General features: G+C 35.7%; 3 protein-coding genes across 5 annotated transcripts in view; 1 reads left to right on the top strand and 2 right to left on the bottom strand.

The window, feature by feature from the left end:
* LOC125799469 (trichohyalin-like) overlaps positions 1 to 2,941 on the top strand; it is a 34,954-nt gene extending 32,013 nt beyond the window's left edge. The window contains exon 7 of the mRNA XM_049476284.1: positions 63 to 2,941. Within this exon, the coding sequence (XP_049332241.1) occupies positions 63 to 1,378 (1,316 nt within the window). The 3' untranslated portion in view covers positions 1,379 to 2,941. The remainder of the gene's footprint in view (positions 1 to 62) is intronic.
* A 161-nt stretch (positions 2,942 to 3,102) lies between these two features.
* LOC125799476 (uncharacterized) lies at positions 3,103 to 14,072 on the bottom strand. 2 transcript variants are annotated; one of them, XM_049476312.1, is made up of 7 exons: positions 13,231 to 14,072; positions 9,921 to 10,029; positions 9,149 to 9,229; positions 8,970 to 9,023; positions 7,934 to 8,058; positions 4,331 to 4,423; positions 3,103 to 4,210 (listed from the first exon to the last, which is right to left on the bottom strand). In XM_049476312.1, exons 1-7 carry the CDS (start codon positions 13,237 to 13,239, stop codon positions 4,121 to 4,123), a joined length of 561 nt encoding a protein of 186 aa, XP_049332269.1. In that variant the 5' UTR covers positions 13,240 to 14,072; the 3' UTR covers positions 3,103 to 4,120. The 2 variants fall into 2 exon arrangements, with proteins under 2 accessions (XP_049332269.1, XP_049332268.1); XM_049476311.1 differs by lacking the exon at positions 13,231 to 14,072 and having other exon boundaries at positions 9,921 to 10,552.
* A 718-nt stretch (positions 14,073 to 14,790) lies between these two features.
* si:dkey-111e8.4 (uncharacterized protein LOC793802 homolog) lies at positions 14,791 to 23,663 on the bottom strand. Of its 2 annotated transcripts, none has more exons than XM_049476307.1 (3): positions 23,579 to 23,663; positions 17,663 to 17,810; positions 14,791 to 15,357 (listed from the first exon to the last, which is right to left on the bottom strand). In XM_049476307.1, the coding sequence occupies exons 2-3, from the start codon at positions 17,806 to 17,808 to the stop codon at positions 14,880 to 14,882; spliced, it is 624 nt and encodes a 207-aa protein (XP_049332264.1). In that variant the 5' UTR covers positions 17,809 to 17,810; positions 23,579 to 23,663; the 3' UTR covers positions 14,791 to 14,879. The 2 variants fall into 2 exon arrangements, with proteins under 2 accessions (XP_049332264.1, XP_022520179.2); XM_022664458.2 differs by having other exon boundaries at positions 23,521 to 23,650.
* Between the last annotated feature and the right edge of the window lie 4,108 nt (positions 23,664 to 27,771).

The raw sequence follows: 27,771 nt of genomic DNA on the forward strand, positions 1-27,771 counted from the left end.
CATCAGAATACTGTAATATATTTAATCTTTAGTCTCACTGTCTCTTTCCTGTTGTTCTTCAGTGAGTGGAGAACGGTGTAGTGCAGTCTCTCCAGCATCAGGTCCTGCAGCAGAACTCAGACTGGTGCTGCTGGGGAGGACTGGATGTGGGAAGAGTGCAGCAGGAAACTCCATCCTGGGCAGAGAGGAGAGGAGCCAGGCTGGAGCTTCTACAGTGAGGCAGCAGAGTGAGAGCAGACAGGGGGAGGTGGCTGGGAGGCAGGTGACTGTGGTGGAAACTCCTGACTGCTTCTGTCCTGGACTCTCTCTGGAGGAGCTGAGACAGAACGTGGAGCACTGTGTCCGTCTGTCTGCTCCAGGACCACACGCCTTCCTCCTAGTCCTACCAGTGAAGCAGTCTACAGGAGAGGAGAGAGGGATGCTGGAGAAAATGGAGGAGATGTTTGGAGAGAGATGTTGGAGGAACACCATGATCCTCTTCACTGTTACTGATGAAGTTCAGGAGAAGAACATTGAAGAGTTTATCCAATCAGGAAAGCAGGAGGTCCAGAGACTTGTGGAGAAATGTGGGAACAGGTTTCACTGTCTCAACATTAAGGAGAGTGGAGATGGTTCTCAGATCTCAGAGCTGCTGGAGAAGATGGAGAAGATGGTGGAAGAAAACAGAGAGAAATTCTACAGCAGTGATATCTACCTGGAGACACAGTCTCAGATCAGAGCAATGGAGACAAAGATCATGAGAGAAAGAGAGGAGAAGAGGATGATGGAAGAGAAAGAGATCAAAGAAAAACTAGAAAAAGAGATGAAGAACTCTCTGAGAAAGATAGAGGGAACTGTACAAGAACATGAAGGAGAGATAAAGCAACTTAACGACCGAACAACAGAATTAGAGAGAAGGATGAAAGAAGAGAGGGATGAAGAGAAAAAGAGAGAACTGGAACGAGAGCTAGAAAGAGAGTTAGAAAAAAGAACAGAGATGGAGGAAAAGGTGAGGGAACTAAAAGAAAAGAGAGAGAAGGAGAAAAGAGAGATGGAGGAGAGACACAGACAGGAGATGGAGGAGATCAGGGAGACGTATGAAGGAGAAGCTAGAATGGAGGTGGAGAGAAACCTGATGAAGATCATCCTGCCTGAACTCCAGAAAAACATCCTGCTCTCAAAGTTAAAGATGCAGGAAGAGTTCAGCAGACAGATGGAGGAGAAGAATGAAGAGCTGCAGAAACTGAAGCAGAATTTCTCACAGCTCAAAGAGACTCACTCACTTCTGGAGGAGGTTTATGAGAGAACTGTGAAGCTCAGCTCAGACTCAGAGAGAGCTCCTCCAGCAGCAGAAGGGGGGTCTAAAGGATTCTCACAGAGGTTTAAAGACTTGTTTTAGGTATGAAAAAAGACCAAAAGGAATAAATGAAAATAGTAGTTCAGTTTTAATTATCAGAAGAAAGAGGATGTATAGGGTTGTCCTGCATTAACACACTCACAGTAACTCAACAAATCTTATTTATGGATTAAGTTTTTTTTACATCGAAATGTGATGTATGATTGAAATGAGTACTTTTGCAATAGGGTACAGACACTGGAAAGCTTGATTCTCTCAGATCACACCTCTTAATAAGAGACAAGGCCTGTAATACATGTTCTAAATGACTGCTATTCTAGGCTTTTGATTTGCTGCAGCTGCGTGATGAGGGGAAAAGGTTGTTCACAGTAAAACTGTGTGTATCTTTCCCCTATCAGCTAATGGTATTACAATACTAGACTGAATATTCAGAAACTTAAAGAATTCATACTCTGGGATACACACACATACACAGTGGCGTATTTGCCCCCTTACATATTTCCTTTGTTTTTGCATTCTTGTCATACTTACATTTTAGATGATCAACCAACTTTAATATCACACCAATATAACTTTATATAACTTTATATTTTTAATGAAGGGAAGTGAACTATGCTTTGCTTGCTTTACCTGACAGTCCTGAAAGAAAATGTCTGGCCATCTGTTTGTGACCTCAAGCTCAGGCATGCTTGGGTTCTGGAGCAGGACAGTGATCTAAAGCACACACACAAGTCCACCTCTGAATGGCTTAAAATAAAAACAAAATGAAGGTTTTGGAGTGGCCTAGTCAGAGTCTGATTGAGATGCTGTGGATGATCTTAAACAGGATGTTTATGCTGAAAACCCCTTTAATGTGCCTGAATTAAAACAATCCTGTAAAGAAGAGTGAACCACAGAGATGTGAAAGACTCACTGCCAGTTATCGGTAAAGCTGTTGTTGCCATCAAGGGTGTCACAACCAATTTATTAGGTTTAGGGGCAAATATTTTTTTACACAGGGCTAGATTGGTTTGTACATATTTTTTCCTTTAATAAATAAAATCATCCTTTTAAAGGTGCTTTTTATATTTACTCAGGTTATCTTTGTTTGATATTAAAGTTATGAAAAATATCAGTATAACAATCTTTGGGGGGGGAAATACTTTTATCACGCCACTGTATTCACAGTACAAAATCATACGAGACGCTTTTATTTCAGAAAAGAAATATGACAGTTCCAAATGCCAGGTTCACACTACACAACTTTGAATCAGTATTTGTGCTGTTCACACTACATGACTTGTGCTGTAATCATGAGTCCTTTAACTGTTAAGAACTTCATGCCAGGTTCACACTACATTATTTTACCCCAGTTGTTCTTTTTTCCGTTGATCGCCGACAAAAACTGAGAAATCGGGGATCTTTCAGACCAAAAAACTGGGCTAAAATCATGAAGTGTGCACCTGGCATACTTTCTTATTTCTCTTGCCTTTTGTTTCCGGAAAAAAAATGGTATTGCCCCTTTTGACTGTTTTCATGGAATTAGTGATACATCAAATAATTTTTAACTGATACTTCTGTGAAGTGCAATATTAAATGTGTGAATAAAGTTAACATTGAGCAGTTTATTATTTATTATTTTGTTTTTGTTTATTTCACGTAAAAGTTAATCATCATAAAGCATTTTATGCATTTTTAAATACACTTCTCATTACAATGTAGCAATTACATGTAAAACACTGATGCACAAAGTAAATGGATTATTCTGGGTGAATTTAATTAAGCTTAGAGTTCCATACAAACTTTTCTCCAGCAAGCAGGTTAATTATTATGCCATTTTAGCTAGCTGTTATTAGCTGGAGCTATTGGTTGCTGTAGCCACGGAATAGACTAATGCTAGTTAGTGGAACTGCTTGAAGTTTGTGACTCATGATAAACTTTTGATGAAAATCTACTTAAAATAACTGCTCTACAGGATGTCTCAAAAACACATCTTTGAGATAGTCCAGTCTAAACTGTAAAAAAAATCGTCCTGCAGGTGGGACCAATTTTCAAGAAACTAGAAATGTTTGGAGTGAATAATTGAGGGAAAGTGAATTGAAATGATTGTGTTTCTTAGTGATAACTACCAGTAAGCTGAATAGCACATGGATTTTATGGATGTATGGATTAGTCACAATATCAGTGTCTGTCGAATCAGCACAAATTTCTTTATCACTGTGGTAAAGCAGAGAATGCAATAATGTAGATGAAATCTGAGTTTAGTTTAGAAACTATTCACACCCCTTTTTACCTGCACATCTATAAACACTCAGAACCCTGCTTCCACCTTCTGTACTGAGGACACAACAAATAAAATATATGCTTTACGAACATACAGCTCAGTTGATCACCACCGTTAGATAAGACCTGGTCTCTCCACATTGGCTTTTTAAATATACTGTTTAATGTAACTATAGATCTATTGAGGTTAACAATTTAATGGCGTGATTTATCAATTGTATCATTATAATTTAAATGCTTTTTTGGAGTGGAAGTGGTGCAATTTGCTGAAAAACATTTGAAAATAAAAAAATATATAATTTCCAGATTAATAAAATGTGCATTTTCAGATTTATACAATTCAGGTCAATTTATAATAATACATTCAAATCTATTTAACTAAAAACTCTGAACAGCAGTTTTGCGGTAGCTTTAAATTCATGGATCTGAAAATATATAGATAACAATTTTTGTTAGGAAATTTAAATGTTTTTTTTGTGATTTGGAATTGTGGATTAATATTGAAAATATTAGTTGTGATGATCATTTTGCTGCTCTTCCACACACCCATCCTTCTGCCTGCTGTTTTTGAAGTTTATGGGTCAGGAGGTTACACTCTGTATCATCTTCATCCTAGGCAAAATCACAGTTAGAAAGAGTATAGTATGCTTTGTGCTTAGAGTGATCAATACAGAAGAGTAATCATCAGCTGGGTTTTGCCAGATTTACTGCAGGGTAAAGACTAGTAAATACCATTTGTATGAGGGAGTCAGTATTCCCAGAGCCGTCGAAATTATCTCTTCTCACCAGTATTTGCTTTCCATTGGTCTGTGACTGCAGCCAAGCCTGAATGTGCACACACACAGACACACACACACACACACACACACACACAATACACAAACACACATGCATTAACTGATTTGCCTATATATTGGCAAGAACTTGGCAATTTAATGCATTTACAATACAAGGGCTGATCAGATGTACTGTGATACATTTTTAGATTTTACATGCACATTCTCCCACATACATTTTTTTTTATCCCCCCCTCAAATTAATTTAATTCCTTTAATCAGTTTTGAATAAAACTTATATTGATTTAATTTTTGTACAGTATTCATAAGGTTTGATGCATATTCTAGACACAATTCATACACAAAACACATCCCACACACTTTGTGTCTTCACCTCCTCAGACTTTCAAATTCAATTCTACATTAAATAATTACTTAATTTTCATTTTTGTGCTTATAGAATATCTATTTTTTGTAGAATATATAATTTCAGCCACTGAAAAATTTATGTTATGTCCATTCCTGTGTTCTGGTCAACTACACTACATTTGATATAAAAGTGCATAAAATCTGTAAACAATTTAAATTTTGACATTCACTCAATTATGTGATTTTTACTTCTTTTTAAATGTTTTCTATCCCATTTTCTTCCCAAATTACAAGGCCAATTACCCAAATCACTTACTAGGACTCCCCCTATCACTTGTAACGCCCCAACACACTGGAAGGGTGAAGACTAGCACATGCCTCCTCTGATACTTGTGAATTGCCGAGTACCATCACGGTGCACTCAGAGGAAAGCGCAATGACTCTGTTCAGATACATCAGCTCACAGATGTCTAGTCCTGATAGACATCACCCTTTTAAGTGATGTGGGGAGAGAGCGCCATCTACTCACCAAGAGAGAGCAGGGCCAATTGTGCTCTTAGGTTTCCGGTAGCTGATGACAAGTTACATAAACGGGACTTGAACCAGTAACTATGTTCTCTATTTAGATTACTGTGTGGATTATAAATTGAGGTTAGCACATGGGAGCAGTTAATGTTGGAGGGAATGGTGGAACATGTTTGTTTTTCTGATGAGTCAAATCTTTCTATACAATACTATACTTGCAACTCTAGAACGGGAAATTCATAAAATCAGAGTAAGGACAGAGTACAACTGTACACAATACTAAATTTAAATGAAAACCAGGATGATGTAATTAGAATTACAGATCCGGTTTATTCAGGGCAGTGTGGACATGTAAAATATGATCTTTTCAAAATCGGATTTGAGTTGCTTTTATTTGTGGACCTAGATAAGATACATATCCTTTTTATTAATTAGATTGGATCTAATGTATCCTTGGCCTGAGCACTTACGCCCAGCATTGTTGTCATTGCTTCACAGACAGATAGAGGTTACTGATATTATTTATGAATGTGAACTGCCAAGGTAGTTAAATCAGATTTGAGTAAAAAAAAAGTCTGAATAAATTATTAAGGCTTGTAATGTGAACATAGCCAAAATAAACCACTATCTGCAAGGAAAATGTGCGTGCAAACTGTATGCCACATTTTGAGGGATGTTTTTATAGTTTTATGTATATTCATTCGGCTTAAAATTATTAAAGTTTATATAGAAGACATTCACCAATGGCAGATGTTTTAAGGATTGTCTGGTGATTTCACAGGTACTATATATGCAAGCAAAATATGCATTACCAAAAAAGGGCATTACCAACTTCCCCCTGTAGATGGCACCAATACTCCATTCACTCCATCTCCATAAGCCCGCAGTCTGTTGTTTAGAAGTGCTAGATTTTGTGTATTAATAACTTCTGACTTTTCTAATGAAAGTTAAAGGCTATATAGAACTTCGTTTTACTTTATTTTAAATTAAAAAATGCATAATACATTATTTGCATATGTGTGAATGTATTTGTTTTTTAATGTGATTGTAAAACAATCGAATACTTCTTTGTTTCATGCTCCTATACTCAGCTGCTAATGGATTTAATAAACAACAAAAACTTAATTTTTTTACTAAGATAGATTATAATAAAACAGTTTTAGTGTAATATTAGAGGGTCCAAATGTAGCCCTTTTAATGAATGTTTTGCTTATTTTGCTTAGTTTCTTTAAGTCTAAATTTATAAGAATCTTTACATGCTTCAATGAAGAAATTCAACTGTACATCAGGTCCCTAAAGATGTTATTACTTAACTACTAGAAAATGACCCCACTAATGAAGTGACCTAATGTTTTTTGTTGACAGTTCATTAAGGTCTTATTGTTTTCAATTATCGTTTCATATATCAGTTCCTTTCTAATTTATTCTGTTAAATTATTTTTATGTTTTGTTGCTTAGTTGTGTAAATGTGCCATATAATAGTACATTGCTGTCTCACAACCATGCTTTACATTGTACGAAAAACATATTTCACAAATTTCAATCACCGATCAATAATACATTTTATTTTCACTTTTAATTTCCTGTCATGTATGCTTTAGTATTTGGATTTATTTGAAAATTGTTTTATGAAAATGTGGTTAACATTTTCAAAATTTTTGAATTGTTCCTGGTGACCTTGTTCTGTTTCAAAGATACATTTAGATTTTCTAAAATTAGTTTACCTTTTTACCTTGGTTTTTTTACCAAAACAGGGTGGACAGATAAACATGGAGACAATATGAGAAATAAAGTTAAATTTATAATACTATTTGTTTTACATTAAGAATGTGTTTTTAGTCCCTGTGTGAAGGTTGGGATGTCACTGATGTCAAAGGATACCCCAAGATAACAGCGGGACAGGGAATTTTTAAATAGCTTGATATTTTTCTAAAAATATTTCAGTTCATTATATATAAATAATAAAATCCGCTGCACATCAAAGAAAACTGTATAAAAGTTACAAAAAATGCTTTGCATTGGTCTGTATTTGTAGTCATGTGTTTGTTCTTAATACATTTTAAAATATATATATTGTTACACAGATTTGCTATGAAATCTAAACCATGGTGCTGTCACAAATGGCATGTTATTTTAATATTGATCCTATTAAACTAGAGTGCATTTTTGTATATGATCTCCTTTATTAAACTGGATTGTTTTTTTTTTTCATTCCCAAAATTTTTTTCTTTTTTCAAAAGAAAATGTCTGTTTGCCATAAATGGATACATACCACAAAAAGAGAAGTAAAAATATGCTGTGAAATGTGTTTTAAAATGTGCATGCAAGTGTATGTGTGTGTGCTTTTCTCTTGTGGTTACCAAATGTCTCCAGGGTGGGGGGAACGAAGCATTTTTAACATCAAAATTCATGTTCATGTTATCATCACCCAGGAGACATTTGGTCGGCACAAGAGCTAAAAGAGGTGTGAGGTTAACTTCAGCTTTAGAACAGTAGCTTCGTATTTTTAACAACCATGGAAACACAACAGCCTCTACAAACACAGCACTATAAACCAGTGTGTGTGTGTGTGTGTGTGTGTGTGTGTGTGTGTGTGTGTGTGTGTGTGTGTGTGTGTGTGAGTTTGTGTGTGTGTGTGTGTGTGTGTGTGTGTGTGTGTGTTTACCATGTTATGTTCAGTTGCAGTAGCAAGGCTAGCATTTCTTCGGATACAGAAGCTTTCAGCAGCGTTGCAGTCACCCCCCTCATACCAGAACAAATAGAACACATCAGCACGGAGGTGCCACACTTCTAGATCGTCACAAAACACACATTTGGACCATGTTGTTAGTTCTGACAGCTTTGGCATGTAATACACAGGTACGCCCTCAAAAACTAAAAGTGCTTCAAAGGGTCCTTTCAAGCGATTTCACTGTTAGTTTCACTGAGAACCATGTTTGCAAAAGACGTGTATGGCTGTAAAGAAAATTTTAAATGTTTAAAAAAAAAACTTTCAGCTGTTTACAGTTTCTTCCTTGTCTCTATTTTGCAAAATTTTTACTTTTTGTAATTAATCCATGCAATGATCACAAGTGTCAAAACCAAATATACCTAGAAAAATAGTAGAATTTGCATATAAACCAATGTAACTCAAAAACACCCTGATCCAGAACCAATGCAATCTAGGAATCAAACATGGTCTGTTTTATTCCCAAACCAGTTCCAGTTTTATGATGATAGCTCAATGTAATATCTGAAACTACTGTATATAGAACCATGACAGAAATACTTGCTAAGAAATGCCCTTTTGTTTAGCTGTATACGAGCACTCAACAAAGGATTTCCAAAGTGGGATTAACAGGCAAATTCTAAAGCTAATACATATGCTATTGAAAAGGTTGAAAAGGTGTCACTAAATGACACTCTCTCACAACTAAAGACAATCTTTCACTGCTCTGTAAAGACTGAGAATCTTGCAGGGTCACTAATTACGAGACTGCTACAAGACAGCTTTTGGCCATAGCTGCCCATGTGTGTACAAAGGTTTTGTTCACAGTGCTGAAAACTTCTGATAATGTTACAATATAATATAGTATAATTCAAGACATCCTGACCTCCTTTAACCAAGCGATTGAGATTTCTAAGCAAGTCTTATACTATTTTATTCCATTGTAAGGCTGAAATTAAACAGTTCAAACAACTCTAAGATTATGGTACTGCACCTTCATTTGTGATTGGTCGGTCCATCACTCCCAGTGTCTGCTGAAAATGTGAGTCTGAAGTAAGAAAAAAAAAAAAAAAAAAAAAACGTTTACCATTTCTTACACTCACATCAGAAACTCCATTATTAATCCAAGTTTATATATAAAAAATGTACAACTATGAAAGGCCTAAAACTCACAATGCACTACTGAGATGATAAGGAGAATGGTCAGTAGGACAGTAATGAGAGCTAGAAGCAGGAAAATCTTCTTTCCTTCACCTAAAAGAGATACACAAATTTCACACACAAGATACATTTTAGTTGTAGAGAAGTACAAAGCAGGGTTAGGTTCCTAAACTGTAAACAAATCACAGAGCACTGTTCACGAGTATAGCTTAACTGCAAACTGCAGTTTGCCACAAAATGTGGAAGAAGGTGCTCTGGTAAGATGAGGCCAAATTTAGCTTTATTGTGTGGCTACAAACACATGCCACATTTTTTTGTTTTATTTTTAATTAATTATACATGTTAAAACTGTTCATGATTTTCTTTTTGTTTTATAATTCCTTGCTACTCTTTGTCAGTCTTTCACACAATTGTAAGTTTGTGAGTGTAAGGCACTGCATACTGTTCAAAAACTTTACTCGGTCTAATACAAAGAATATTTCAAATGCAGGATCATCTGGGAATGCAATTTATAATTACCCTGAAATGATCATAAATTTTGGACTTTAAAAAGCCTTAGGAGTTTTTTTTTATTCTTTTCTTTACCATCACCAAGACACAACTCAATTTATAATCTTATAATGGTACCAGTATTACAGTAGAATCTTAGAATTAACATAATCTGAACTGGTCTGAGTGTCTATTATGATTTTTATCGACCAGTTTAAGTTATATTTGTGCTAAATGAATTGAGGAACTAGTCTATAATCTATCCGTATTAATCCACCCACCCATTGATCCTTACCTGAAGCAGAATGCTGGGGGTCATCTGTTTTTTTGGCTGCTTTTGGAGGAAACTGTAGACACTGATACAGTTCTTCAGGTTTGGCATCTGTTGTTTCCTCCTCATTTCCCTGTTCATACACATTGGGTGACACTGATTGCCTCTGCTGCAGCTCCATCAGACTGATTCAATCAAAATGCAGTAATGCACACACACAAATGCTACAGGCCCTTGCCCTTCCGATGAAAGAAGATTTGTGATGGAAGATTGGTTTGAAACGTGTCTTCGAGTGCAGCCCTTTCACAGTTTTGACCACTTCTGTTTTCGTTTTCCCTTTCACCATTTCATTTTTAGTTACTGAAAATATCATCTTAGTAGTTCGAAGCAAAATGTTTTTTTTTACATTAGGAGTGAAAGGGAAGAACTGAAGATGCATTTCCAGCCAGTAAGTTATGTTAGACAATGCTAATGAACAGATTAATAGTTCTTTTAATCCCTAAATTGTTACTTGTACATATACAGGACAATGTAGCTTGTCAAATGCAGACAGGTATAAAGTACTAGAGACCCAGATTTCAGTAAAAGTTCAAGTACTCTATCAAAAACTGACTTGAGTAGAAGTAAAAGTGTTCCTTAAGCATCAGTAAGTAAACATACTAATGTGTTCAACATTTTTGTATCCAACATTTTTTGTGTTTAAGTATTGAAAGTAGTTTAATCTAAAATGTGCTTTTCAAGCACTAAAAGTAAAAGTACAAAATTGTGTTGGATAGTTATTACAGAAAAAAGTAAAAAGTTTAAATATCATGTTTATATTACTTAAATGCTTTGGCTAAAAGACTCTCATGATTCCTTTGGCTGTAGCAACAGCACAAGAACATAAATGTACAGCGAAGAGTACATTTATATGAGAGGCCAAAAGAGAGGCTAAACAGCAAACTGTTTTGAACTAATTCTGAACAAAACAAGAGCAGTATGGCCTTAATATAAGATCAGCTTGATCACTTGATTCGCTTGATGATGAGCAACTTAATTAAACCCAGTGACAGTACAGATCATCTACCGCTGATACTGCAGTGATAATGTGGGTTTGAAATGATTCCTAACATTTTCATAATTTTAATGAGCAGGGGGAATTCTAGAATCAGAGTTTTAGGGAGGTTGAGCACAAGCCGAGCACTCCTTTATAAAAACATGGACCTGTTTTAGGTCAAGTAGTGTATATCTTTCATCTGGAATGGGATAGGATAGATTAGCCAGTCAGATGTTAAAGTTGGTGTATCACAAACTGGAAAATTGGGCACAAGAATACAGGCCTGAAACACTTTGCCCAGGGATAAATTATTTATGATAAAAAAATCATGGTCAAAACATCACTATAACATTAGGCAGGTCGTGTTGGTTTTTCTGATATGCCATGTTCATTATCCAAAAAATGAAAAAAACTAAATGCTGTTGAGGAAAGTACTGGTGGTCTGCCACTAGTCGTTCCAGCTTGTCTTCCCCAAACCCTTCCCTTGCTTGGGTTTCTGTCATGTATCGCTCCAAGTCTGTCCCATATTTGTCAGTTCAGCTTAGTACTGCTTAGTATTGCTTTCATATATGAAGCCCTTCCATTTCATCAGTGTCCACCTCTGTCCATTTCCACAGGCCAGGCTATAGAGAGCTACTCCAGTATAACTGACATCATTATAGCCACCAACTGAAAAACAGAGAGATGGTGATTAAAACACATCTGAAAAGCACAATGCCTTTAAATGCTACTACATGTAATTTATTACATCATTTAGAATAAAAAAAACACGTTACAGTTGCTAAGCTTTCTAAGTTACAACAGGTTTGAGATCCAGATCCAAGTTTTCCGATCCAAAAGGCAATATCGTCCCTGAAGGAAATCTATCCTTTACTTTTCTGACTACTATTAGCTCTGCACAGGCCCAACAAAAATCAAATCAAATAAATGGACATGGCACATATTACATAAAACGAACATAAAATCTTTAGTGAACAAGCCAAATGCAACAGGGGCCAGAAAATTCGCTCCCTTGGGAGGAACCCCAAGGCTCATTTATAAAGGTTGCATATACACAAAACAGGCCTGAAATGTGTGTGCGCAATATCTCACGCAGAAACTGGAATTTATAAAGTAATAATAATAATAATTGGTGTAAAACAATTTTTTATTTAAGCAAGATTTGAGCCATGAGTATTCTTACAAAACACTGCAGAGAGAGCGGGAATTAGTGACATCATGTGGTAAATCACGTCATGTCCTCATGCATATCAGTTTATACCACGTAAATCAAGATTAAGAAAGCAGCTCAAGGAAGGGTTCATGTAATTAACACTCACTTGTTTTAATTGACTACTTAAAATACTATTTTTTTGTCCACCTGTTTAAAGTTTCAGTGCTTGTTGTATCTTTTTCTACTTCATTTGTAGTGTTATTTTAACACTAGCTTAACTTTGTGCTTTAACTAGCTCTGTAGTGTAAGTCAGCTGCATTATCTGTTTTGTTTTATCTCATACTTTTAAACTCTTCAAAAAAGTGCTATATAAATAAAGCGTATTATTTTTGTTAGTGTTATTCTTTATTATTTATATTATTATTATAAATATTATTTTTATTATATTATTATAATTGATACAACAAAGTTTAATAATTAGGGCACAGTGAATCTTTATGGGCTTTGCTTTCCATTCCTCAATACTTGCATTGTGATTTCCATGGACCATTTATGGGAAAATGTGTGTTGGAAAGAACTCATTGTACTATTACATAAGTCTATTGTTCTGCCCAGGTGTTGGATTTAATCATAGTACTGTTGGTAAGGATGATGATAGTCAATAGCAATAATAATGATAGCAGCAATTAAAAAAATAATAGAGTCTATGCCTATAGTAGGTAGTGGAGGGTGGGCAGATAGCTTAAATCAAGTGGCAGTAATTGGACAACTGGCAGTGGCAGGTAAAAAGTGTCAAAAGAAATGTGGTGTTTTAAGCTAATAAATAAAATTATATTTGTTTTTTATCCATGTTGACTTGTGGTTTCTGTCACAAATACTGTACAGAGTTATCAAAAACAAACCATGCATCATTACACTTTTTAAACTATTTTAATTATGTTGAAATAAAAAAATAACTGAAATCCCTTTTTAACTACCACTCTGTAAAAGTTCTCTGTATCTAAGCAAGGACCCTAACTATCCTTTATACCAGGAACACCTGTTTAGGAGACTGTTTATCAATACAATACTGTGTGTCTTCCCTCTGGCCTCTCAGATCCACACTAAGTATGTTAAAAATTAGACCAAGTACATCATCAACATACCGTCCACATATGGCTGCTGTATTGTCTTCTGGGTTAACATGCCTCTGCGTCAGAGAACGATGCAACAGAAGTTGACAAAGTAAGTCTTTTCTCTGCAGTTTCAGTCCCTGTCCAGGGCAGCATCCTCATTGATATGCGACCAGCCAACCAGTCTGCAGTGTCCCAGAGAAATCGCCTCCCTCCGTTTAAATGTCTGTCCTTCATGCTTGTGCTCAGATGTAATCGTTATCAGCATCTCGGCAGATGTACCACAGAATGACATAGAGGATGAGCAGGATGGCGAAGAGGAAGAGGGCAATAAAGACAGCCTTGGTCACCGGAGACACCATGGCTGCTCAGACACAGTCATCACCTCGTTTGGATGCGCACGGCGTCTCACGACAAGCGGTCATGTCCTCCAGATATCTCTGACCAATCACAAGCTACTAGCACAGAGATAAAGGTCCCCCTTAATCAAGTGTGAATCCATACTGGGGTATTCAGCCGACTGGACTCCTTTACAGTTTACTGGCTTTTCCAGGTTACACATTACAACGTAAATATCCCATTAAATTACTAAAATCTATTAAACTAGGCCCATATAACTAAATTGTATTTCCAGAATTGCTAATCAGCCATCATTCCCTCTGAATGGACCCTAGAATGGAAAACTGTTGCTACTTTCCCTGGATAAGTTGAATAGTGCAAGTTTGGAACATGGAACAGACATGTCACTAAGGTACAACGCAATGGTTACTTTGGGAGAATATGCTGTTGTTGATACTGAAAAGCAGCACATCTCCTCCAGACTCTTCTGGAAGTTCTGGAAAAAGAGGTTGCAATGCAAATCAGGCCTAACGACTGTAGATTATCCTGACTATTAAGCAATCAGTAGGCAGTTACAACTGCTGATCAGGAGCCCAAGTCTTTTTGTGTTTGAGAAATGCTCTGACCTAGTTGTCTTCCCCCTTGTTAAAAAGGCTTAAGTCTTTACCTCTGACCATTTCTCCCACATCAAGTTGAAGTTAGAAGTTAGAAGTCACTGTTTGCTTACTGTTACATACTTTCCTGACTTTTTCTTGTGTGGCATCTGTTATTAGATAATTAACATTATTTTATCCATGGTTATAATATGTTGCCTCAGTTGAGCATTTTTTCTAATTTATGTAAATATATATTCTAGCGATCACCTTTCCAGCTTGGTTGCAGTGTGTGTGATATAGAACCAAGCTAATGTTCTACAAAGTTAAGAGATTTAAAGCAACAGTTTTAGATACCTCTCTGGTGAGAATGTGTTATTGCACAGAGCATGTGAAAAAGTACGTTTTATGCATGTATAATAATTTAAATTCTATTTTTGACTATAGTTTTTGTTCACTTAGTTTGTTTATAAAATGCTGTCAAAATTAGGTGAAAGCCAATAACTAAAAAAAAAACTACAAGACCACTCTGCTTTTAGTCTTTTAGTGTTTAAGATAAGCTCAAGTTTTTAAGATGTTGCAAGGATGGTCATGCCAGGACAATGAAACCATTCTTTAGGATATTGTACACTTTAGGATATTGTAAGAAATACCACTGCTGTCAATTTAAACTGCATCTTTAAAGATTTTAATTGCATACATAGATAATAGAATCACTCAATTTTGTTTGTTGTGTGCCTACAGGATGTGTTATATGACCTGGCACTTGGAGTAATGAGATGGTTTTTCATCAATGTGACCATTATCAGGCACATTATTCACTTGTTGTTCTTCTTCTTCTTTTTCTTCTTCCTCTTCTTTATCATCAGCAGTGATGACAGACTCAGAGCTGAATGATTCAGTGGGTGCTGTTACACCGGCCTTCAAATGATCTGTGGTTGGACAGTCCATCGAGGCGTGCACCTCAACAGTCAGGTATGTCTTTTCTGCGACTGGGTGAGAGGTAGAGGGAGGGGGTGACTGTGGTTCATCTCTAGAGGTAGAGGCAACCTCAGGGGTCAGTGGGTCAGTTGAGCATGCAGTATCTTTAGCTACACGTCTGTGCTCGATTAACATCTGAACGAGCTCAGAGGCGTGTTTCTCCTCTGTCACGATCTTTAGAATGAACCTGGGTGGGCTTTTTCTGTCTGAACCATCAGCAGGAATGATCTCTATCTCTGCCATTCTCCTAAGAGGGGAAGGAAAGACAGTATTGATCACCTAGTGCATCATAATTGATGTAGATTATACTATGGGTTCAAAATTGTGCTTTAGTAACGTGGCTGTTGGAAAATTGAGTTTATTGTATCATAAAATAGTTTATATTTTATTTTTTTATGTTTAGCTGTTAGCTGTCATTTTAAAACAATTCTATGGTGTTAAATACACTGATTAGCTTTAAATTAACACCACCTCATTTTTTCACCCATTGTCAATCTCATCAGCATCTAGGCATGAGTTTCTAGAAGAGGGGGCAGTGAGTGGACAGTAAGTGTTTAAAAACTGTGATCAGTGCTCCTATTTGTGGAGTTGACAAATTGAATAGTGAGCATAGAAACAAAGATTTATTATGTTATGACTGATTGATAAATGACCTAATGATATATTAACAATATGTTGGCAGTTTTGTCTTGATTCTATCGTCATTCCTAAAATACTAGGCATTTTCTGTATATTATTTTTATAACTTATACCAAATTCTGAATGCTAATTTAGTTTTTCATAAAATAATGTATGATACTGAACGCATTAGAACTTGTGTGAATATCAATTTATTGGACCTTTTTAATGGAGGTTTAATGGACCAGTTTATATTCTGACCAGCAAATGGTATGTTTTTGTTTGACTTTGATGGTTTAGCTGATCTACAAGAATGTTCAACCTGACCAAGCTAAACAACCAGAATGACCAAGCTTGACCATGTTGGTTGACCAGCATAACCAGCAAGGTCAAAACACATGACCAATATCAAATCAAATGATTAACCAGCTAACTTTACTGTACGGGGAATGTTTTCATCTGGCGACCAGCTATTCAACCACCGCAAAGACCAGCTTAGCCCTCTCATGCATGAATTATAATAAACTCAGTCAGGATTTTTTTTCTAAGTGTTTTTATACATCCTTAGGGATGTAAAACAAGGTTTGAAAAAATATATATTCTATCTTTATTCGATAAAGAAATATTTATCTGTCCACTCAAGTGTACTTCATGCATTTTTTGTTGGAAAAAAACACAAATGTAATTCAGTTATACAGTTGTAATATGGTATTCTGTTGGAATAGTGGAACTGAGGAGGATATTCTGACACAAGAAAATGTCTCTGAACCGTAGAACCTTATAGAATCTTGATTGTGACTGGTATTATCATACTGTATTCTTGTCAAGTCTCTGAACTGTTAAGTGAGCATATTCTCTTATAGTATTTTATAGCATGTATCATATTTCCTGTCAAATCATGCTTGTTGCTAATTTCTGAGACTATTTTCTATGATGGTTGCCAAAGCATACAGGGCACAAAGCTACAAGACACTGCATGCAGATGTACTTGGTTCTTCGTGTGCTGGCATTTTATACTTTCTTGAGCTGGGGCCAGTGGTTTCCAGGGGCATACTGGATATTGGGGTGCCCTTAGTTTCAACAGCCTCATCTCCTTCATCTCCGTTCCTCAGCCTCAACTCCCTCAGTAACATTTCCAGACTCACCTTCACTATCACTGCTTGACCCTACTTCTCTGCTTGCAACTGTCTGTACTGGCAGACATTCCTCAATTAAAGAAGTTGATTTACAGCCAAAACATTAAACAATATGAATTATTTTAAAAACAACACTGGAAGTAATTGACATTGCATTAAAGTTGAAAAATAGCTAATGATGCATGATGTACAATTAAGTGGACAGATGATTAATCTACAATTCCCTCAAATATAAAATCAAAATTTCGAAAATCTTTACATAATATGTCACCTTAGATGTTACTTTATGTAATTATATATTTTTTACCTGCAGTGATATAATTTTATAAAAGGTAGAAACAAAAATAGCCAAGGTGTTTGGTGGTTTTCCCTGTCTGCCGGCCATCTTGATTTCATTGACTTCTTTTTCCCATTACAATGACCAACCAATGGGATTTTTTTGTATAGGATGATGCAATAGCTTCCACTACAGTGGACTATATGCAGCAGTGCCCAAAATTGCAAGCATATTTAAAGAAAAAACAATTTTAAACAGCTGTACACTGTAGTGACCTCTATGCATGAAAGGGTTAGACCATCTATAACCAACTACAAGCAAAATCGGGTCTTGAGCTAAATTTTTTAGCTAAGTTTATTTTATTAAATTTATATAATATAATATCATCATATCACTTCACTCTGGATATAAATATGCATTCACCATCATAAATTGATTTATAGTGTTGAAACTAGTGTTTCAAGTGTGTGTGTGTGTGTGTGTGTGTGTGTGTGTGTGTGTGTGTGTGTGTTTAGCAGTACTCTGTTGTTGTGGGTGTCCGACGGCATCTCAGGATCCAGCAGACAGCGCACAAGGCAACAATGAGGAGGAGCAGCACTACAACAAACGCTATGAAAATTTCTGAATTCAGCCACTGGGACACTGAGCTCACCCTGTTCTCATCCATACCTACACAAACACACAGATACACACATTAACAGAAATACAAACCTCAACCACTTGTATAACACAACATTTCAAAAACAGTGAGTAATTAATTAATAAGCGGCATGGAAACAAATTGTATTATTTAACAAGTTATGTAAACATTACACTCCCATGTCTTAGATCAGAGTAAGATCTAAAAATCTGGTTTTAAAAATCCAATAAAGAGAGCTAGATTTTAGCTCAGTAATGGTATTTCTCAGTGCATATATAATCTTAACCGGAGTATTCCCAGATTTTTCAGTCTGTGCTGCATGAAAAACAGGCCGAGGTACTGATGTATGTTTATATTTCAACAGTATGAACCTTGTTTTTTAACATAATATTTACATTCTGTTATTTTATTGGCTGGTTGCAGAGTAAAAAAAAATCGAAATATTAAGTTACTCGAGTTATGCTTTATCCGATTATCCAATTTCATGTAAATGTGTTGATCACTGATAAACTCCAATGATCTTCTGTTGGATTAGTAAGTTCTTAAAAATTGATAATTGTTATAAAACCACTGAAGTATAAGGTTATCAGGGTGTTTCTGGACACAAACTAAACACCATACATTGTTTATTTCCTGATCTTTAAGATTGATATTGAGATACTTTGTAATTGATATATCCATTTGATAAAACGAGATGTCTCTGTTTTCTAAAGCACACCTAATTTAACTGATCTCAGAAGAATATGCCATGATAGTGACCTAAATAACACAAGCTAGTGAGGAAAAACTGGGTGGAAAAGACCCAGTGCTTCCAGTGCTGCTGCTCAAAATAGTTTAACAGGGAACTGTTGGTACATTTACAGTTACAATCAAAATTTGTTCACCCCATTGTAAATTAGTTTCATTAGCAGAAGTTACAAACTTTAAGCTTTTTTTAAAAGAAATTAATCAATAAAGAACAATTTAAACAGATCAGCACAACTTACATATCGAGTGGTTTCTCAACATTAAACACAAAATGACACTTTTGAAAACTACACTTTTGGAACTACAACTACGTCACCAGAAACAAATGTGTGGGAGAGAGTACCATAGAATTTATACTAGAGAGGAGAATACCCTTCAAGTTTATTTGTCCACCAGAGGGAGCTGCTGAGTGATCCAGAATGAATCAATTCATAAGGAGGAATTGAGCAAAATCAGAGTTAATAAATGTTGAATCCTTTTCATACTGAGAGTTTTATTTATCTTTTACCAAAATACTCATTATACATTCTAAAATTAAAGATGAATCCTGGAGAAGTATTTATTTACTATTTTTATTTTAGTTTTATCCGTTTAGCCCCTTTTGCCCCATTCATTAATGAGTCTCTCGCGGGCTCCCTCTAGCGGTGAGCAGTAATTTACTGTTATAACGCAGGAGAGGGGAAGTGGACGGTCTCCCCATAAACCAGCTCTGATAATATTTTCTTGGTTTGTCGGGCCACCAGAGGGCGCGCTAAAATAAATGTTCATATGGAGCAACTAAACAAAATCAAAGTTTATAAATGTTAGATAATTTTATGCTGAAAAAAGTATACGTTTCCTTAACACAGAACACGATCAGCAGATATTATTTCAGCACTTTCAGCATTATTTCAACACATTTTAAAGCGTTTGTACTCAAACTGAGAGCTCTGACTGTAACTCCAGCATCAGCTCAGCAGTCAGTCAGTTCACAGTAGCAGTAATGCTGGAGTCTTTACTGACTAAAACCCGTTTACTGTAGAAAAACTGAAATATACAGGTATGATATTTTTCTTTTTTTTTAACACAAAACACAAATCTACTTTCCGAAATTAAAGGAATATACTGGAGAAGTATTTAGTTACTATTTGTATTTCAGTTTTAACAACTTTGATTTTGTTCTCTTAATCCATATGAAGCCATTCATTTTAGAGCGCCCTCTGGTGGCCCGACAAACCCGGAAAATATTCTCAGAGCTGGTTTATGGGGAGACCGCCCACTTCCCGCCTGTTATAACAGTAAATTATGGCTTACCGCTAGAGGGAGCGCGCGAGAGACTGCTCAATGAACGGGGATACACGGATAAAACTAAAATAAAAATAGTCACTAATTACTTTTCTAGCTTTTCTAAGATATTTAATTTTAGAAAGCAGAATTGTGTATTTTGCTAAAATAATTTTAAAGAAAACATACCTGTGTATTTCAGTTTTACGATATTACTAATATTACTGCTGATATTACTCCAGCATTAGTGCTATTGTGAACCAATACTGGTTGGTGAGCTGATGCTGGAGCTGGAATTACAACCAAAGGTTTATAACTAGAGTTTAAATACTTTTAAATGCATGTCTGCAGTTAGGGAAACATGCTGAAACGTGATGTTTTTCTGTGTTGATGAAAAGTATACATGTTTCAGTATGAAAATTATTAAATATTTAGAAACTCTAATTTTGTTCAGATGCTCCATATGAACCCATTCATTAACCAGTATCAGCTCACATTAGCAGTAATGCGGGAGTCTTTACTAAAACCTGTTTACTGTAGAAAAACTTAAATATACAGGTCTGTTTTCTTTACTTTTTTTTAGCAAAATACATAATTCATAATTCATACATAAAGGAGTATTCTGGACACGTAGTTACTATTTTTAATTAGAGATGTAGTTGTTTAGCTCCATTCATTGAGGACTCTCTCGCGGGGTCCCTCTAGCGTTGAGCAGTAATGCTGGAGTAATAGCAGCAGTAATATTAGTAATACTGCCTAAAACCTGTTTACTGTAGAAAAACTGAAATACACAGGTATGTTTTCTTTAAATAATGTTTTAGCAAAATACACAACTCTGCTTTCTCAAATTATATATCCTAGAAAAGTAAGTAGTTACTATTTTTATTGTAGTTTTTGTTCGTTTCTCCCCATTCATTGAGGACTCTCTCGCGGGCTCCCTCTAGCGGTAAACAGTAATATACTGTTATAACGGGGGAGAGAGAAAGTGGGCTGTCTCCCCATAAACCAGCTCTGATAATATTTTTCAGGTTTATCGGGCCACCAGAGGGCGCTCTAAAATGAACGGTTCATGTGGAGCAACTGAACAAAATCTGTTTTTTTTTTTTTGTTTGATCATTTTATACTACAAAATGTATATGTTTACTCCGCACAGAAAAACATCCAATGTTCCGTACTACAGACGCAAAGTTTAAAGTATTTAAACTCCTGTTAATCTTTTAATTTCAGTGCTCTGACTGTAACTCCAGCTCCAGCTTCAGCATCACCAGTCAGTCAGTCTTTACTGCCAAAAACCTGTTTACTGTAGAAAAACTGAAATATACAGGTGTGATATTTTTCTTTTTTAGCAAAAGACACAAATCTATTTTCCGAAATTAAAGGAATATCCTGGAGAAGTAGTTAGTTTTATTTTTATTTCAGTTTTAAAAACTTTGATTTTGTTCTCTCAATCCATATGAAGCCATTCAATTTAGAGCGCCCACTGGTGGCCCGACAAACCCGAAAAATATTCTCAGAGCTGCTTTATAGGGAGACCGTCCACTTCTCGCCTGTTATAACAGTAAATTACTGCTTACCGGTAGAGGGAGCCCGCGAGAGGGTCCTCAATGAATGGTGATAAACGGACAAAAACTACAATAAAAATAGTAACTACTTACTTTTCTGGGATATTTAATTTTAGAAAGCAGAATTGTGTATTTTGCTAAAAAATAAAATAAAATAAAGAAAACATACCTGTTTATTTCAGTTTTACAGTATTACTAATATTACTGCTGATATTACTCCAGCATTAGTGCTATTGTGAACTAATACTGGTTGGTGAGCTGATGCTGGAGCTGGAATTACAACCAAAGGTTTATAACTAGAGTTTAAATACTTTTAAATGCATGTCTGCAGTTAGGGAAACATGCTGAAACGTGATGTTTTTCTGTGTTGATGAAAATAATACATTTTTCAGTATGAAAATGATTACATTTTTAGAAACTCTAATTTTGTTCAGCTGCTTCATATGAACTCATTCATTAACCAGTATCAGCTCACAGTAGCATTAAAGCTGGAGTCTTTACTGCCTACACCATTTACTGTAGAAAAACTGAAATGTCTGTTTTATTTACCTTATTAGAAAAATACATAATTCTACTTTCTAAAATTAAAGGAGCGTTCCGGATAAGTAATTAGTTTCTATTATTAAATTGAGTTTTTAACCATTTAGCTCCATTCAGCTCCATTCATGGAGGACTCTGTCGTGTGCTCCCTCTAGCGGTGAGCAGTAATTTACTGTTATAACGGGGGAGGGAGGAAGTGGGCGGTCTCCCTATAAACCAGCATCAGCAGTCAGTTCACTGTAGCAGTAATGCTGGAATCTTTACTGCCTAAAACCCGTTTACTGTAGAATAACTGAAATATACAAGTTTTTTTTTTTTTTTTTTTTTTTAGCAAAATACACTATTCTACTTTCAGAAATTAAAAGAATATCATAGACAAGTATTTAGTTACTATTTTTATTTTAGTTTTAGCCGTTTATATCTATTTAACCCAATTCATTGAGGACTATCTCGCGGACTCCCTCTAGCGGTGAGCAGTAATTTACTGTTTATAACGGGGGAGAGAGGAAGTGGGCGGTCTCTCCATAAAGCATCTCTGAGAATATTTTGCGGGTTTGTCGGGCCACTAGAGGGCACTCTAATATGAATGTATTTATATGGAGCAAATTAACAAAATCTGAGTTTATAAATGTTGAATAATTTTTCTACTGGAATATTTACTAGTCTCCTTAACACATAAAACATGTTTCAGTACCACAGACATTCGTTTAAACCCTTTAAACTCCGGTTATAAACATTTCAATCTCAGTACAATCTCAATCACAGTAGCAGTAATGCTGGAATCTTTACTGCCTAAAACCAGTTTACTCTAGAAAAACTGAAATATACAGGTAACTTTTCTTTATTTCTTTATTTTTTTTAGCAAAATACACAATCGCACTTTCAGAAATTAAAAGAATATCCTAGACAAGTATTTCGTTAATATTTTTATTTTAGTTTTAGCCGATTATGTCTATTTAACCCAATTCATTGAGGACTCTCTCGCGGGCTCCCTCTATCGGTAAGTAGTAATTTACTGTTATAACGGGGGAGAGAGGAAGTGGGCGGTCTCCCCATAAACCAGCTCTGAGAATATTTTGCGGGTTTGTCGGGCCCCCAGGGGGCGCTCTAATATAACTAAAATTAAATGTGTTTATATGGAGCAACTGAACAAAATCTGAGTTTATAAATGTTGAATATTTTTTTCTACTGGAATATTTACTAATTTCCTTAACACATAACAACATGTTTCAGTACCACAGACATTCGTTTAAACCCTTTAAACTCCAGTTATATAAACCTTTTAATCTCAGAGCTCTGACTGTAACTCCAGCTCCAGCATTAGTTTGCCAGTCATTATCATCTCACAGTAAAATACGTTTAATGTAGAAAAAATGAAATATATAGGTATGTTTTCCTTACTTGCAAAATACATAATTCTACTTTCTGAGATTAAAGGAATATTCTAGACAAGTAATTAGTAACTATTGTTATTTAAGTTTTAACGTTACCTGTTTAGCTCTATTTAACCCCATTGATTGAGGACTCTCTCGCGGGCTCCCTCTAGCGGTAAGCAGTAATATACTGTTATAACGGGGGAGAGAGGAAGTGGACGGGCTCTCTATAAAGCAGCTCTGGTAATACTCACGTCTGGAACCACAGCAGATTAATATCATAATAATATCAGAATAATGGTGTTGGCTCACTGTGAAGGTTCAGGAGGACACCAGGCAGGAGAACTTACAGGGACGTATGTTGGCATGGCAACACTTAATCACTTCCTGTTAGTTCAGAATGGATCAGTACATTAACATTTTTATTAACACGGCCTCAGTGTCTAGATTAGTGTATAATACACACCATACATTAAAAGTGTGTAGTGTGTAACAGGGACGCAGTAATGTTGACCGTGTTAAATTTAGTCTTTAAATGTAATCTTTACTGTGTAGATGAGCTGCTGACCGTCCTCTGCAGGCTTATTCAATGAGTTATTGTTGTAAAAGTGCGCAAGAAAGCATTTACTGAGTATTAAGAAGTTATTTGACTGTATAAACAATAATTGTATGACTGATTTGTGGTGAACTCTGTTTACAGGCTCTTTTACAGGCCTGTTTACAAGTTTACAGGCCTGTTTACTGTTTATTTTGCCTCAGAAGGAAAACAGGCTGATTTTCTTTTAATGGAAAATCTGCTTTATGATGTTCATAAACTACACAACTTCGAAAACACTCTGAAAAAACTTTTAACAGACTGACGTCTGAGCCCCCTCACATCTAAAGACTCACAGACTAAGATTTTACAAAGACTGGGAATCACTATTTGCAAGACTGCAACTAGATTCTTTCCGAGATTGTTTCCCATCATGCTTCTGGTGGAGTTTACATACATATTACCTATTACGTTATTAATAATGTGTATATCAATACTGTGATTTATCAGAGACTCACAGCTTTTTTTTACTACAAGCTTGTATAGCAAAGAATCACAGTGTCACTGCTGTACATTCGCCTTTGTTTTAGATAGAATTAATACAATAAAGAACACTATTTTTGCAAAATGTTTAATAACACTGCACAATAAGACAAAGGAAAATACTGTATATATTAAAGTAAGAACGATTTAAGTCATAGTAACTGCAAATAATTTGGAGCTTCCCGTAGCTCTCCTATTGGCTGTTGACATAGTTCACATCACTAATTGCGTGAACCAAGTCTCAAGACTTACGATAATTTTAAACGCGGTTAATTTTTATCTGAGCGTCAGGACGCAAAAAAGATTGACTAAAACCTTCAGTCCTAATCACCTTACGACCTTACGATCAAGACGACGCGACCGCAAACACAACTGCAGCATATGACTCTCTCAAGACTCTCGTGATTTTATTATCGCATGAAACTTGTTAGGTGCAAGGTCAGCATCACCTGCCTTGCCTAGATTTTAAGCACAAGAAGTGCTGTATAAATATAGCATTAGGAGTGAGAATCTTTTGATTAAATTCGATTATGTGTTATAATCTCGCGAGGGTGAGGCGGCTGCAGGCTTATAGGCAGTTCCTGCAGTTGCTTTTTTTGAGCTGCCAGACCAGTGTAATGTATGTACACAGACCGTATTTTAATGTTGTGGCTGATCTGTGTTTAATCTGCGTATGAATAAAGTATTATGAATAAAGTATTATGCATTTTTTTATTTACCTTTCAGCAATTTCTATTTTTTTATAAAGAAACTGTGCCTAGAGATCTTTCACTATTTTACTTTTGATGCTAAATCAATGTGTTTTGTTTTGCAGTGTCTTTTGGTAGGTCTGATAATGAAAAGTGCACTGAAGGTAAGTTTGAGAAGCCCACTTTTACATTTATCATTCAAATTTGCCTGGAAATCTGTTTCATTCACCTTCATTTCTTTGAACACTGGCTGTAACCCACAATTCCTAACTCTATGACTGTTGAGTTTTACTAGTTAGTATGTTAATAGTACTGTATGTTTTAATTAGTGTTTTATTGGACAAGGGCTGAAGCAAAAGATCCAGGCCCAAGCCTTTTAGGGCAAGCCAAAGGGAAATATGACAAAGAAAATCTCCTTCAGATAAAAAATTAAGAAACCATAGGGAAACAAGACTTAAAACTGGATCTGCATTTAGCTTACATCACATCCAGCCCCACAACCACCACTAATAAAAAAAATAGAAAGTTAATAAATCGATAACGAAATCTAATCAGAAAAATAGTAAAACTAGAAAAGACTTATTATTGTAAAATAATTTTTTACAATTCTGCACCAATTTCAGCTTTTATTTCTTTCAGTTCTAAACTGCACCTCGCCTTACTCACCACCAGGTGGTGGCCCGCACTAAATCCCTGGAGTCTTGGAGGGAAAATCTACAGCACATTTTAAGCTAAGGGTTACTCTAAACCACTGGGGCTTACTGCATGGTAAAGACTATGTACTAATCTTAATAGTAGTGTTCTCCAGCTTTTTTTCTTTTTGTTTATTTATTAATTAATTTCCCTCCGTTTTCATTTACATATGATGAGAATAATGTTTTACATTTTGTTTTTTTGTAGTTGCTAATGCTTCAATAAAAAAAAAACTTAATTGTAATTAACCCCTGCAATTGTTTATAATACTGAGTCGCATTGCATTGTGGTATAATTGTATTCATCATACAAACTTTACTGGAGGCAGCCTGTGGTGAAGACTGAATGAATAAATGTGTGGAGATTATGGGAACAGTGCCCCGTAGAGGCCAATTAGTGAACTGCATGTAAACGACTGGAAAGTTTCCATTGCGCATGCTCTGTTTAGAAGCTGCATAGCAGGATGTGAAGAGCCAGTTAAGCAGCTCATGAGTTTGTTATGAATATTTGTTACTGTGTGTCTTGTGATTGTGTGCATCCATAGAACTGTAAGTAAAAGTGTTCTTTGCATATTGCAGCAGAATATTGCTAAGAATTTAGCACATTTGTTTGTTGTTGAATGTTTAGTTAGTTAAGGCTAATGCAGTAGCTAACACTGACTAGATTTGAGTTTATACAAACCGTACTAGCTTAATTTACTAGTTGTAGTATTAGAAAAGTGTTTAGTATAACATGCTTTCAGTTATGTTTTATATATTGTTAATTGTTACATTTATTTCTGTTGTTTCTAGAACCACAGACACACACATGTAAACCTACCCAACCAAAATCTACTGTAGAAGAGAATAAAGAGAGTTAGTGGAATATCTGTCTTTTGCATCTTTACCGACTGCCCACTCAACGATCACATCTTTGAGTAATCAGCCAACTAAAATATTCCACTCCAAAACACTGCCCCCCAGTACTGGAGCTGTGCTCCCCTGCTCTTGAAATGTTCAGATTGCAGGAAAATCAGATTTGTTTCTTTCGTGTCCACAAGCGTATCTGCAGTGCCGGGCGCTCCACCCACGCGGATCACGCACTGAGTGTAGGACACCAAAAAATCAGCCTCATGGAAACTCAATACAAAAGTAACACACTTGCTTGAGAAAAAGACAAATCTGTGCGAAAGTTGCGTGTAAACCATGTATAACAGTAGCCGCATGCACAGCGGAACTGGGGGAAAAGCTGTTCGCGCTTTTCATTCAGAGACAGTAAATGTCTAAAAAAAGTTTTATAGCTTAATAAACATATCACACCACGAAATTCATCAATATCTCATTCTCAACCGAGGAGTGTACGGCGCGAGACTGGGAGCCTCCACCACCACTTCAGCTCCACTACCACAGCTCCACTACCACAGCTCCACAACCACAGCTTGCTGGGCGTGGCTTCCCCCGCATACGCGTTTGTTGAGACCTCTCACAGCATGGCAAATGTTTAAACGTTTTAAATAAATAAAATGTGGTTGCAATGTTTCAATTTTGACATTTCATTCATACTGACTGTTAATTAAAAAGAAATTGTTATACAATTGTCTGTTATACAATAAAACGTCCTATATTTATTAAACTTGTGTTCACCCTATATACACCCTATATAGCATTTTAATGTTCTTGTTGCATGTATTTACTTTAAAATCTGTATGCACATTCAGTTAAAATTTTAAATAACCACATGCAAATGAACAACTAATTTATTTCTTATTAAAATAAATACTGTACATCATAACTTTTTATTAACTTAAAACATTGTAACAAGTCAATAGCAGTTCAAAGGTTTTAAGCTTCTGCTTTTCTGTCTAGTACAAAAACACACACGTTTCTAGCTGACAGTGAACAGTGTGTCCAGCTCCACCTGAAAAATAACGTTTAAAAGACGATTTAGTTCATTTAATTGGTCTCAATTTCACAAGCTACAGTTACTGAAATTATTAAGCTTCAGCTCCAACATAAACATATAATCCACATGCTCCACTGCTATAATCTGTAAAAAAAAAAAATGAT

This window comes from Astyanax mexicanus, chromosome 1 (assembly GCF_023375975.1).
Source record: "Astyanax mexicanus isolate ESR-SI-001 chromosome 1, AstMex3_surface, whole genome shotgun sequence".
NCBI classification, from domain to species: domain Eukaryota; kingdom Metazoa; phylum Chordata; class Actinopteri; order Characiformes; family Acestrorhamphidae; genus Astyanax; species Astyanax mexicanus.

Bases quoted from the DNA above. Each gene is read 5' to 3' on its own strand.
- LOC125799476 (XM_049476311.1), bottom strand. From the start codon at position 10,077: ATGGAGCTGCAGCAGAGGCAATCAGTGTCACCCAATGTGTATGAACAG. The intron at 9,230-9,920 runs GTAAGGATCAAT...TATCTCTTTTAG, and splicing joins CCCCCAGCATTCTGCTTCAG to GTGAAGGAAAGAAGATTTTC. The intron at 9,024-9,148 runs GTGAGTTTTAGG...TTCTTACTTCAG, and splicing joins TATCATCTCAGTAGTGCATT to ACTCACATTTTCAGCAGACA.
- si:dkey-111e8.4 (XM_022664458.2), bottom strand. From the start codon at position 23,548: ATGATATTAATCTGCTGTGGTTCCAGAC. The intron at 17,811-23,520 runs GTGAGTATTACC...GTGTTTGTGTAG, and splicing joins AATCTGCTGTGGTTCCAGAC to GTATGGATGAGAACAGGGTG. The intron at 15,358-17,662 runs GTACTGCTAAAC...TTCCCCTCTTAG, and splicing joins CGGACACCCACAACAACAGA to GAGAATGGCAGAGATAGAGA.